At 34.5% G+C, this 13,264-nt stretch overlaps 1 protein-coding gene across 2 annotated transcripts; it reads right to left on the reverse strand.

Moving 5' to 3' along the window:
• Window positions 1–6,504: 6,504 nt before the first annotated feature.
• On the reverse strand, window positions 6,505–12,252 carry LOC120191190 (histidinol dehydrogenase, chloroplastic-like). 2 transcript variants are annotated; one of them, XM_039194159.1, is made up of 15 exons: window positions 11,941–12,252; window positions 11,419–11,540; window positions 11,275–11,327; window positions 11,115–11,187; window positions 10,906–11,007; window positions 10,727–10,828; window positions 10,549–10,620; window positions 10,420–10,482; window positions 10,264–10,305; window positions 9,517–9,576; window positions 9,300–9,410; window positions 7,942–8,112; window positions 7,578–7,668; window positions 6,698–6,982; window positions 6,505–6,594 (listed from the first exon to the last, which is right to left on the reverse strand). In XM_039194159.1, exons 1-14 carry the CDS (start codon window positions 12,065–12,067, stop codon window positions 6,699–6,701), a joined length of 1,473 nt encoding a protein of 490 aa, XP_039050090.1. In that variant the 5' UTR covers window positions 12,068–12,252; the 3' UTR covers window positions 6,505–6,594; window position 6,698. The 2 variants fall into 2 exon arrangements, with proteins under 2 accessions (XP_039050090.1, XP_039050089.1); XM_039194158.1 differs by having other exon boundaries at window positions 6,510–6,982.
• Between the last annotated feature and the right edge of the window lie 1,012 nt (window positions 12,253–13,264).

Raw genomic sequence — 13,264 nt, forward strand, 5'->3', positions numbered from 1 at the left:
TGTCCAAGGGGTGAAGTACTCTTGGTCTGCCTTGTCTTGCTTTCTTATGAAAAGAAAATAAGATGAATGTAGACATTGGATGGATTTAGACACCCTTGTCGTCCATAATGATGTGTCTCTTCTTATTACATGTTGATTTCCATAACTAATTTATCTTAATAAGTGAATTAAATCAGCATTCATTGCATGGTCCCTTGAAGAATTTGAACAACCCTTGATTTGGATGATAAAATAAACTTTGAATGCATTGAATATGTGAGTAAAGAAGGCTTTCAATGGCTTGTCTCTTGGTTGAAGTTGAAAAGATTCCTCCTTGGTTCAAGCTTTATCCACACGTCCATGCACCTAGACACAAAGGTAAGTTTTATTCAAACCTTAAATAAAAAATAAATATGAGACAATTAAGAGCTAGGTTTGATCAATGAACGAGTTTAACGAATAAACTAGTTTACAATGAACTAAATTTATTCAATGAACTTTCTGACTTAAATGAAGTAGTTTATGAACGAAATGCATGAATAAAATACTTCCCTAAATGAATTATAAGCTTAATTACAGTGCATTCTTTAATGAACAAAATGCTTATTGAATGCTATGAATGTTTATGGAAACTTTAATTTCTCATGCAAATTCATGCATAAGTAAAACAAAGTATTCCTCCCTTGTTGTTGTCATTTCTCTTACACGTTCCAAGCTCGACAAAAACAAGTTTTCCATGTCTGCTTGGAACTTGTTGACCCTTGCACATGTAATGGGCCCATTTGGATATTCTTCTGGGTCTTTGCTACTAGGAATCATATCGTGTATGCTCCTAAATTTTTTTTGTACTCCAATAGCATGGATTGTAATTCACTGGGAACCTTTGTTGCAGTCTTGCATGCTAAGCATAAAAATGTATCCCATTAAATCAAGATGGATTGTTTTCATCTTTTTCAATGTAGCAGCATAAATACTTTACAATAGGTCAGAATTGTGTTACCCTTGAATGACAATTTGTTGAGCATCCTTATCAAAAGTTAGAGTCATGTTATTGAAATCCATTAGAATATGACTAAATAGCTTCATTCAATCAACACCAAGAACCATGTCACTACCCCCCAATTTTAGAATACAAAAATCATGTGTGAATGAGTATCCTTGCATTGACCAAGTCACTTGATTGCTAATTACTGAACTAAAAAGTTTCTCTTCATTAGAAACTATAATGACTAGTGTCCAAAGCAACACCCTCTACAACCCATTTTGGAGTCAAGAAATTTTGGTTACTAATATTATCAATTAGTATACTCAATGGCATACCCTTAATGAAACCATGAATTCTCAATATATTATGGCTAATACAACTCGCTAGAGCATGCAAAGAAATTTACAAGGTCTCCCCCTCTTGAACACATTGTTATTCAATTTTTTTTTTCAACTGTCATCTCTTTGAAAACCATATTATCTTTCTTTTGTATCATATGCAACTAACGAGGTTTACATTGATGACCAAGAGTGAACTTATCTCCGCATTTAAAACATAAGTTGTTCTGCCTCTTGTATTCCTTGAGATTGTTCTTGTTTTGTGCAACAAGGATGGATTTCAAATTTGGTGGTTTAGGGGAAGGTCTGGAAAAGTTTGATTGGGTTGGGAAGGTCTGGAAAAGTTTATATAACTTAACCTACATACAAGATTTTTCCAAGCTATTAGGACTTAGTGCTTTCACTCTGTGCTTCAAATCATCTTTTAACCCATTAACAAAAAGAGATACAAATAATTCCTCCCTTATAGTAGGATTTAGCAAAAATATATAGGTCTTCAATTCTTCAAATTTATCTTGATACTTATCCATATATCCCTTCTATAACAGTTTACTAAATTCCTCAATAATATCTGGAAATGGCATGCCATCAAAGCAATGACAAAGGTCAACTTCAAATTCGTTCCAATGTACTCTATGCGTCTGCATGATATAGCCATAAAAAATTAGCAACTCTACTTTGGGTCTATATACCATAGACCTTGAATTGTTCGAGGAACATTCATGTCCTTTTATTTCCTTATTATTTCCCCTTGTGCTTATCTGATGTGATCACACCTACCTTGGATATAGAAGTCATGCCTCAAGGTCCCATTACTAGATCAAGGGCCAAACAATTCAAGGAAGTACTCTTAACTAAGTGTCTTGAAGCTTTTAATTCATTTGACAACTTAACACCATCCAATGTTAAGTTGTATAATGTTTTATTAGCTAAAGAATAACTTAGCATGTACACATCTTTATAATTGATATTTTAAGTATGATAAGCATGTTAGAATAGTCTTGCATTCATATTAAGCATGATTCATTACATTTATGAAATGGCAGCATGCTTAATTATTCATTTGTTAGCTCATGTGCATTTATTTTAGCTCTTAGACCTTATACATTAGCTTACATATATTATATGATGATATACTTAGCTCATGTCATGCAATCATAGCTCACAAGCTCATAATCATGCACGACAACAAGATAATTAGCTCAATGCCATTGAATTACCTTGTTTTCTTTACCCATGTAGGTACATTAGAGCATGGCACACATTGGGACAACTTGGTGGAGTAATTGGGATCCATATACAGCTCACAATTACCTCACAAACATCATGGCAGCTCGTGGAACACTATGGAAAGCTTAACTTAGCTGGAGGAGCTCAAGGCTAGCTAATCTCAGCTAGCTGGACTATTTGAAGATAAGTTGCTAAAAGTGACATCAATTGTAGCTGAACGTAGATGAAAGTGTTGCTATGAAGCTTGGGAGGTCACGGCTAAGGAGATAATTCACCACCAGCCTTTACGTTGCTAGCTAGCTAGATACATGAAAGCTTGAAGGTAGCTTAACTCACGCCCAAGGCTATTGACCATGCTTGGTATTCATCCTATGCATAAGGTTGCACCACAAGTATCCTAGAGAGCCATGTGCACGCCTTGTAACCAGCCAGGCCATGTGCTATGCGTGTGACTTCATTTAGGCGCCAAGATGAATAGTCACATAACCATTCGGCCAAACATCATTTCTCCTCCAAATTGGCGCTAACTTGAAGGGATTCAAGCACTATTCGACCAAGGATTAAGAATCCCCATGCCAATTGAACCAACACCTATATTTTTCATGTTATTTATTAATTAATTATGTCATTATATAGGGACAAAAGGGCTGGCTGAACCATCATGTACCTATTCGGCCAAGTTCCTTAAAAAATTATAAATAGGCTAGTTCTATTCATTTGTAAGCAACACATTTCTTATAAATTAAAGTGATATTATTCTTTTTTCTTAAGTCCTTGTGATTTTTATCGACTTATCAAGTAATTTATTTACTTGTGGCGTCAACCCCTTTTTTCTTGATACTTGTGGTTCCTATCTCTCTATAGATAGTGGGTCCAAGTCCTTATTACCACCCCTTAGAAAAGATTTGTAAGGCTGAGTCTTTGCTCTCTATAGCATTGGTTCTTCCTTGGTCATTTCTAAGATACTATCCTCACCAACCTTCCATTGTTTTATCACCCATACCATATCCATAACAACATACTTCCGCTACCATTTCTCATAACATAAATAGCCTACCATTTCACCTTTACATCTACCACTAAACCATATATTTGAGCCATTCACTTATGCAGGTTATTTTGCTTCCTTCCTAGATCCATAATCAATTAAAAGGTAGGAGTACCTTACATCATTATCTTAACCCCACTTTTTTCTGTCATATGATTATGAGGACTTATTTTAAACTTATTAGGTTTAGATTTAAGAATACCTGGTTCATCAAGTTTTTATGAAAATTGGGATTTCTCATTTATCATAGTCACTATCGTAGGTTTCTTCCCATCAACTTTAGGAATGTTGGGAGTATTTACTTGGTCATTTTTAGAACTTGTTTGCTCTTGTTCATCCAACTTCCTATTCAAGATCCTTAAGATTTACTCCACTTAGCCCTGGAAATTACGAAAACACCATTGAGATGTAAAAATAGTCCGAGTTGACCCTGAATGAGAAAGTACCCTAAGAATTCGTACCTAACCCGATAAATTATTGCTTTAATTGTTAAGATCCTACTTTTGTACAGAATATTTCTGATAATCCGTTCGTAACATCTGGGGAGGCACTTGACCCAAAAATCTCCGAGTTATGAGTAAATACCTGAATAATAATTTACCGAGGGTGCTATTTTGTCAAAATTGTTCCAAAGGACTGAAATAGATGATAAATTTAAATCAAATAATAAGATCGGATGGAAGAAAAGGATTGAAATACAATGGATCTGTAAAATGACCAAAATACCTCTAGAATGCAAATGACCCAAGAATATCACCAAGCCCAGGAATAATTGGATATCCTCAAGCTCTGAAATAACTGAAATTACGTTGAGCACCAAAATGATTTTAATATATAACCAAATTGAACTGAAAAAAGTACAATATGTATCCGAAATTTAGAAACATCCTAATTGACCCAAGAATATCACCAAGCCCAGGAATAATTGGATATCCTCAAGCTCTGAAATAACTGAAATAACGTTGAGCACCAAAATGATTTTAATATATAACCAAATTGAACTGAAAAAAGTACAATATGTATCCGAAATTTAGAAACATCCTAATTACTTTGGAAAACTCTAAAGTAACCGGGATAGACTTGACTACTAAATGAACTAAGTAACCTCAATGACTGAGGATTAAGTAAGTAATTTGGATAAGTCTGGAAACTCGAATGAACTTACATGATGTACCATCCCTATGGGTTATGAACCACAAATCAAGTACGTCGGTATTTCCTGATATAGTTGAAACTTGGAAATGAAATAAAGACCATTGGAATATCTGTTCATCTCCTTAAGATCTATTTAGTGATGATTCTGAAGATAATCTATGAAAAAGAATTGTTGGTATTAAAGAGTGAATACCCTGGAAAGGCAACAAATTGACGGGTCGACATGCATTAGTTATGGGAGTTGTTCAGTTTGAGTTAACTCGATATTCTGATAGATCGAAACAAATCGTAAATGCCCTGAATTTTTATTTTTCCCTTATCAGCTCAAATCACTAAGGATTCTCCAAGAACCTAATGCTCAAAATGTCTCTGATTTATTGAATAATGAAATCACTCATGTTATATCGGAAAACAATAGTAACTCATATGTAAAGGATTCTGAATACCTTTCTGATCTCCTAATGTCTCCAAAAAAAATGTCTGAATATTTTATGATCCTGATAAATCACGTTCCGAATAACTGATGATCCTTTCAGTTAATTTCGATAGTGATCATAAATTCTGGTAATTTATCGGTATACTGAAGATCCGTGTTTCTCTGTCCGATAAGATTATCCAGTATCTCTGAATAATATCTGGAACCTATAGTGTGTTCCCTGATCACATGGATGTTTTCTCTGATTTCTGTTCTGATCTCTGCTATGATTTATGATATCTCTGTTTACTGACTGAAAATGTTTTATTTGGGGTACTATGGGATATGGTATGAAGACTCTGACAGTTTCAGTCGTTGTGGGTAATTCCTTGTATAGGTTCTACACCGACTGGTAATTCCTATCTCTGGCAGGTTTAGTCGTTGTTGGTAATTCCTTTAATAGGTTCAACACCGACTAGTAATTCCTTATGGACCTAAGACGACCCTTGGGTAAGCTCTGGGACCCTGAGAATATTTCTTGGGTAGGCTCTCAGGCTTCAATGTGCTCCCTTAGATTATACAGTTCTGGGGAGTTGCATATGGCGTTCGGTTGAAGGGACTACTATGGTTTTGAAAACATGTTTTAAATAGTTATTGTTTTAAAAAGATATGTATATTTTCACTAGTTTTGTGAGAACACACTAGACACCAATAAAAATCTGTTACTACCTGAACTGAAAGTTTACTGTCTGTTACTACCTGAGATATAACTGGGATCTAAGCTCAACATAAAAATCTGTATATGTCCGAATCAATAATGAAACATATGCTTATATGTTATATGCATGTTCTGTAGCATCAATTGATAGTAATGTATTACTAAGCTTTCCAAAGCTCATTATTTCAGATTAAAATGATTGAACCAGTGCAACTATCGACATCAATAAGAGAGTTCCACCGACATTGCTTGCGAAGTACGGTATATGTATTTAGGGGGCATGTAGGTTGTATTTTATTTTTATATCTAAGTCTTAAAATCTGTTTTATTTTTAATATTGGTAAATTTTACTTTTATAATTATAAAAGTTTTATGACTTTACATGTTTTAATAGAAATTTAAATTTTTCTATGATTTTTACGGTGGGTCGCTCTGGTGACCCTAATGTGACCTCTCGGATCGGATCGGGTCACCTGTATCGGTATAAGAGGGTTACACTTAAAACGTTCTTGTTAAAAACTTGAAAATAAAAAAATAAAAAAATATATAATAATTTAAAATATTTAGAGAAAACGACTACTCCATCCCAGCTACAGACCCTTGGAGATGGTGTCCTAGTAGCTAAAGATTTTTGAATTTCAGAAGAAATGGAGCCCATTCATAGGCTTTATTTGGTATTATCCAGTGAAATCGAAAAATTAAACTGACCCTGAATCTCTAGACCACTTGCGTAGCAGTGGAAGGGGATTATATGTTATAGTACAATAATCAAACTCAAGGGCAGTGTCAAACTTTGGAACTATCATACAAGATAATATGATCGACATACATCATCTCACAGTAGAAGCATGCTTGGCTTCAATGTCTGAGAGTCTGAGAGTCACCGCTCGTTTATGAGCATCCAGTCCCTCAACTTCTGCCATGGTGGCCACGTATGGTCCCAGGTTTCTTAGGCCTTCCTCTGTTAGAGACTGAATGGTCATGTACTTAAGGAATGAGTCGAGAGACACCCCACCATACATCCTTGAATAGCCATATGTTGGAAGAACATGGTTGGTACCGCTTGCATAGTCTCCCACACTCTCCGGCGTCCATTGCCCTAGGAACACGGAACCTGCAGGAACAGTGCCGAAGAGCTTTAACAATTGCAGCAGAAAACTTGTCATGTAGGCTTACATTACTTGTCGACCAACAAATGTAACTACATTAGTAACAGGCCTATCAAATATGGGTGTACCAGATAAATTAATATCAGCATAAACAGCAATTAGTGTCAAATTAATAAGTGGTGGGATCCCTGTATGTTTATAGATCAGTTTTAACATTGTATATTATTTGGTTTAAGATGATGGTAAGGAGTTATAACGAATGCGGACCAGATCAAAGCACGGAGTGCTGGTATTTTCCATTAAGAATCACTATCCACAGCTTTCGGAAAAATCTAAATAACATTCCTGATTAAAAAACATGAGAATACATATGTATTGGATGTTACCTACTTGGATCCTAAACCAATTAAACAAAGATTGTATAAAGCACCAAGTAAGAAAATTTTAAAAACGCAAATGCAAAACCAGGTGGACCGTATGTAAATGTTTGACCAAAATAATGCTATAGCGACACAGAAAGTTAGATATGCAACCACATGGTTTTCATGACAATAACAAAAATAGTATTATACAATAATAAACACAAAAGATGCAAAATACCAGCATTCTCAACAAAACCTTCCCATTTTTCTGCATCCTTCACGTTCATGATAAGGTGTTCTGGTGCATAGAGATTTGAGAAGGAGATTGCCTAGAAAGAAAATGATCATGCGAAATTCCAGAAAGTGGAATACAAGATATTTTATATGCTTGAATTGTATTATTGCAATAACAAAATCAGAAATAAACCCAAAATAGAATCGCTATATACATTTTTAGTTAAGGCAGGGCTTAAACATTAGTCCAGTTTTGATGTGATAAAACCGTGAGCTTAAAAACATGATTAAGCTTTACCATCTTAAGTTACTTATACAAGTTGGGCTCAACATAGATGAACACCAAGAGAGGAAAAAAGAGAACTAACCTCAAGCATATCTCGAGCAAAAACAGTGAAACTATGGCCTAGTGCTTTAGAAGCAAAATCTCCCCTTGGAAGGCTTTCGCTCTGTTTACTAATTTCCTCCTCGATAGCTTTAAAATCTAGACCCTCACCAGCTATTACAAGAACAACCTGGCTATCAGGGCCATGCTCAGCCTGAAAATAGCAGTCGTTATCACTAAATACATCATGTCGAATAGAAGCAGAACTTTTTTATGTTCTGTACAAATTACGGCAAACTGGATCTAGTGTTGTAGAAAGGAAACCAACCGAGTTCCATTCTCCATAATCCTACCTCAAATTTGATGGTTGTAAAATAAAATTCCCAAGTTTAACAAGTGAAACATCCCTTGAGGCCATAAAAGCAACAAATTAATTATCAAGACCATCCTTTACTATCCATATAGTACATAATCTTTTCTAACAACAATGGAAGAAAAAGAAACATCTAACATGGGTATCGCAAGATGAGGGATTGAATAATCTACCTTGCAAGTTTTGGTTTCACAAATAATCATCCACTTTAGAGTGAAAACCAAGTCTTGGTAAAATTAAAAAATAGGAAAGAGAAAGGACTACATCTAAAACAGTCACATGAGACTTTGAAGTTCATAGAAAATTACAGCATAGGGAAAAAAGTTTACAAAAACTGAAAAAAGTCATTATGTTGTTATTACGTTGCTCTGACTCTTCATTTTTCCTTAAGTACTTAGTCAAAGAAGGTTATGGGGCTTAACTCTCCAAATATAAGGAAAAAACTTTAAAAAAAAAATTCAAGGCAAATCGAGAAACATTCTCGTGCGCAACACTCTCCCAAGTCCAAGCAGCAAAGACCATAGATGATCCTGCCAGAAAATAGTTAATTATATACTAGTCAGTAGTATTTAATTTCTAGACTAAAGGTTTCTGATCTCTGGCCACTTCGACCCAATATACTCTTGTGGTTTAAATAAGCTTAACCACAGTTCATATAAATAACTATGATCTCCTAAACATGGAGAGAGAAAAAGTGTCCTTTTGCTATAGATAGTGATTTACAAGCCAAAAATTGTATATTAATAGCAATAACAAGACTTGAGATCATAAATGCACACAATAGACTTTAACTTGTGAGGTTCTAGAATCTTGATTTACAGAAAGAAATACTAATTGAAGATAAAGGCCAAAAGGAAATACCATTACAGATACAAGTCTACAAAGCCATCCTGATGGACTATTTCATGAAGCAGCCGATAACTTGAGATTGTAAAGTTGACCACTCACCAATATAGTAACAACCAATGACAACACCTTAAAATTTAAGTAGAAAAGTAGATAATTAGAACTAAAAAGAATGAGAAAACCTGGGATAGCAAATCTGCAGATATATGTACAGGACTGGCATTCTCATCAGCAATAACCAAAACTTCTGAAGGGCCAGCTGGCATGTCAATTGAAATCATAGCCTCACTATTCTGTGAGGGAATAGGAGTGGAAGGTAGAATCAGATCGAGAACATGTATTTCGAAAGCTTTCTTATATCGGATCAAAGAATTCTGCGAGCAAGCAAATTGAACTTACTTGGAGTGACATTTTGGCAGCTGTTACATACTGATTTCCAGGTCCAAATATTTTCTCAACCTGCAATAAAGGCAATCTTTAAAAGCAATAAAACGCTGAAAAAGTGTGGTCAACATAAATCAACAGTCATCTTCCTCCCTAAAATATTTACTATCTTGTCTGAATTTTCTTGCCTTCGACAATTAATCAAATTCAAAGTCTAGACAAACTAAGCAACAGTTGAGGAATTACTTTGACATAGGGTATAATAGACTCCTCTTAGCATGTATACATGCTAAAATGTAACAAAGTGAACCATAAACATGTTGCATAACTTTCTGATTGTTTACAACTTATCATGTAGCTTTCAGATCATTCATCATTATTACAATTTTCTAAAGATATAGCATTTCAGTATAATTAAAAATCAATATTTGTCATACTACTTATCTTATTTACAACAGCATGTTATTATCCACACACAAGCACCTACAGGAAGTTATGGGAAGGAAAACAAAAGTGAACGATGATAAGTCCTGCTGAAGACTTGAAATTTTTTGTAATTAATTAAATTACACTCAGCAAAAAAAAAAATCTAGTCAGACTCATGTCCAATACATACCTATGTCCAACACTTACACCAAAGTACAGGTAACATAACAGTAAACACATGAAAAATCACAACTTGTGTGTCTTCAAAAAGTTGTCATAAATATCTATTGGTACTAAAACTCAATAACTGAGAAAAACTTGATGCAGAACCGTTACCTTTGGGCAAGATTCTGTGCCCCAGGCCATGGCAGAAATAGCCTGTAAAATTCAGTTTAAATTAAAAAGCAACAAAAAATGAAGAGTTGGGATCTAATACGAATATAAAAAGGTTCAAATGCTGAATCTGTGAGCATATATTCAATGTTCTCACACCTGAGCTCCACCGGCTTTAAGAATGTGTGTCACACCAGCTTTCTTGGCACAGTACAATACTTCCTGTGGCAAAATACTGATTAGTTTTCTCCAATTATTTGCTTATTGAAGAAAAAAAGAAAAAAATACCTTACATATGCTGCCATCTTGGCCTGGGGGAGTTGCAAGAACAACAGTTTTGCATCCAGCAATCTGTGCAGGCTGGAGCAAGGAATAAGCCAAATGTAAAATCAAGCTAATATTGATGTACTGTCAGAAAGAAATAAAACTAGAGATAAAACTAATGTAATTGATTTAATAAACTTACAACAGAAAGCATTAGAGCAGTTGAAGGCAAAACAGCAGTTCCTCCTGGTACATAAAGACCAACGGAACCAATACTCCTAGCAACCCTTTTGCATCTAACACCCTATCAGAGAACTAAGATGTTCCTTATGTTGACACTATAAGGAACTATGCAACAAAAAAAACAAAATATTAACTTACTTGCATATTCTCAACACTTTTCTCTGCTGACTTTTGGGCAAGATGAAATGCATATATATTGTCATATGCCACATCAAATGCCTCTTTAATAGTTGGGTCAAGCTGAGACATGGAAGCATAGCAAGAAAAGCAATGGGCACAACAAACTCAACAAACAAACTATAGGTTTAATGGAGATTTCAAGGAGAATAAATGTTAAAAAAACGTACCTCAGGATAAGGAAGTTCTGAGACATTCTCAACAATTTTCTGTAGCTTCACTTTATCGAACTTTTCAGTATAACTGCAAAAGAAATACACTTGCAAATGCATTGAAACAGAAAATGCTCACGGAAAATAAATGTAAGTAAATATTTAAAGTAACACCGACACTCTAACTGCAGCATCGCCTCTGCTGCGGATATCATCGACTATTGGTTGGACCTGAGAAACATACCACCATATATGAACATTTAAAACCAACAGGAACTGACCAAAGATAATGCATAAGAAATACGGAAAAGATGAGACCCACTATGCCGAATATGGAAGAAAAATCTATGCGAGGACGGGCCTTCAAGCGTTCCACCTCAGCCTTGCTAAGTTCTGACAACTTATAAGACTTCATTCCACACCTTACCCTCTTATAAGCCAATCCTGTAAGAGTAAAAAATAGAAAAAGATACATGTTTCTCAAAGTTTAATAAACTGAGTGAAAGTACTGGCGCACAAGTAATCTACTTTATCAAACACAAAGCCAAAAAAAAATTACGGAAAACGAAATTCAAAGCCTGGTTTTGAGCATGGAAGTCATGCAACCAAATATTGAGCCAAATGGATGAACAAACAAACAAGTAGTCTCATTTTATAGCAAATGAGATTCAAACCCAGGTTTTGAGCAGTGGATTGATACAACTAATGAACCAAATGCTTGGCTAAAATGAGCAAACCAGAGCATTGGAGAATCAAGAATGTATAATAGTAAAGGGAACGGGAATACAAACAGCAATCATTTTCATATAGCAATAAAGTAATTCGAAAAGGAAAAAGGAAGTACCTGAACGGAAAGAAAGTGATGAAAGGCGGATGAAATTAGGTGCGGTGAAGGAAGAGAAATGGGGAGAGCGTAATGGTTTAATAGGAAGATAAGTGTGTGGGTTAAATCGTAGTAGCTGAGAATCCATAACCAACTACTTTCAATTCCTAATGAATCTATCAATATCAACTGTTAATTATTGTTGTATATAAATAAATATTTTAAGAATTTAGTTAAAAAAAAAGATTATGCAGTGGAGGATGACAAATGACGGCGGCGACACGAAGGCTACACCGCGGGTCGCAGAGAGACCAGAGAGAGTTGCCTCTGCGGTTGAGATATGGGAACAACACAAGTGACTCAACCCTAGTTGTTGGGCTTGGGCAAACGGAAACTTCGTTTTTCTATGGATAAATTATTTCAATAATTTATCCATGAAATTCAATTCATTCCAAGAAAAATAAACATATTTTTTTAGTTTTTTAGAAAACAAAAAATAGTAAAGAAAATATGTTTGGTTTTTAAAAAATGAAAATAAAAATTAGTGAAAATATATCTGAATATATAACTTAACTCCATGGTTTTCAGAACCGGACCGGTTAGCGAACCGGTCATGCTATCGGTTCACTGGTTTAACCGGTCGAACCGGTTCAATCAGTCAGAAGAACCGGACGACGTCATAATTATTTAAAAAATTAAATAAAAATATCAAAAATATTTAATAAAAATAATTTTGTATATCACAAGTCATATTCAAAGCAAGTCATAACATATATGAGTTAAAAACCATAAAATCAAGTGAAACAAAATGATTCAAATTAACTATAACATAATATTTAAGATAAAACATATTAAATACTAAATATAATTATATAACTATAATTAAAAAATAAATTTGAGGCTAAAAAAATCATAACAAAATGATATTGTTTGGTTTAATTTTTTTTAAAAACAATCTCACATGGCTAAGAAACATAGAAGAACATCCCAAAAGTCTAAAGAGTAAAAATATGAGAACAAAACAATCCACATAGCTAAGAAACATAGAAGAGCATCCCAACTAACTTCTATAAATAATAGAGGTAATTTGACATTCAAAATCATGGAGCCTTTTGGTGAGCATAGAGTGAACTATTCTTTCACTTCAATCAAGCTCGAATTTTAGGCTTCAATCGAGCTTCTAAATTTTTTTTGAGTTCAAGCCTTTTCGAGTTCAAGTTTCAATATTATATTTCGAGTTCGAGTTGAACTTGATAATTTTTAGTTCGTGAGTTTGAGTCGAGTTGAGCTTACTTTTAAAGTTTGAGTCGAGCTCAGCAATACTCGAGTTCGACTTGGCTCGTTT

The sequence above is a fragment of the Hibiscus syriacus genome, unplaced genomic scaffold (assembly GCF_006381635.1).
Source record: "Hibiscus syriacus cultivar Baekdansim isolate YM2019G1 unplaced genomic scaffold, ASM638163v2 tig00116965_pilon, whole genome shotgun sequence".
Lineage (NCBI taxonomy): Eukaryota > Viridiplantae > Streptophyta > Magnoliopsida > Malvales > Malvaceae > Hibiscus > Hibiscus syriacus.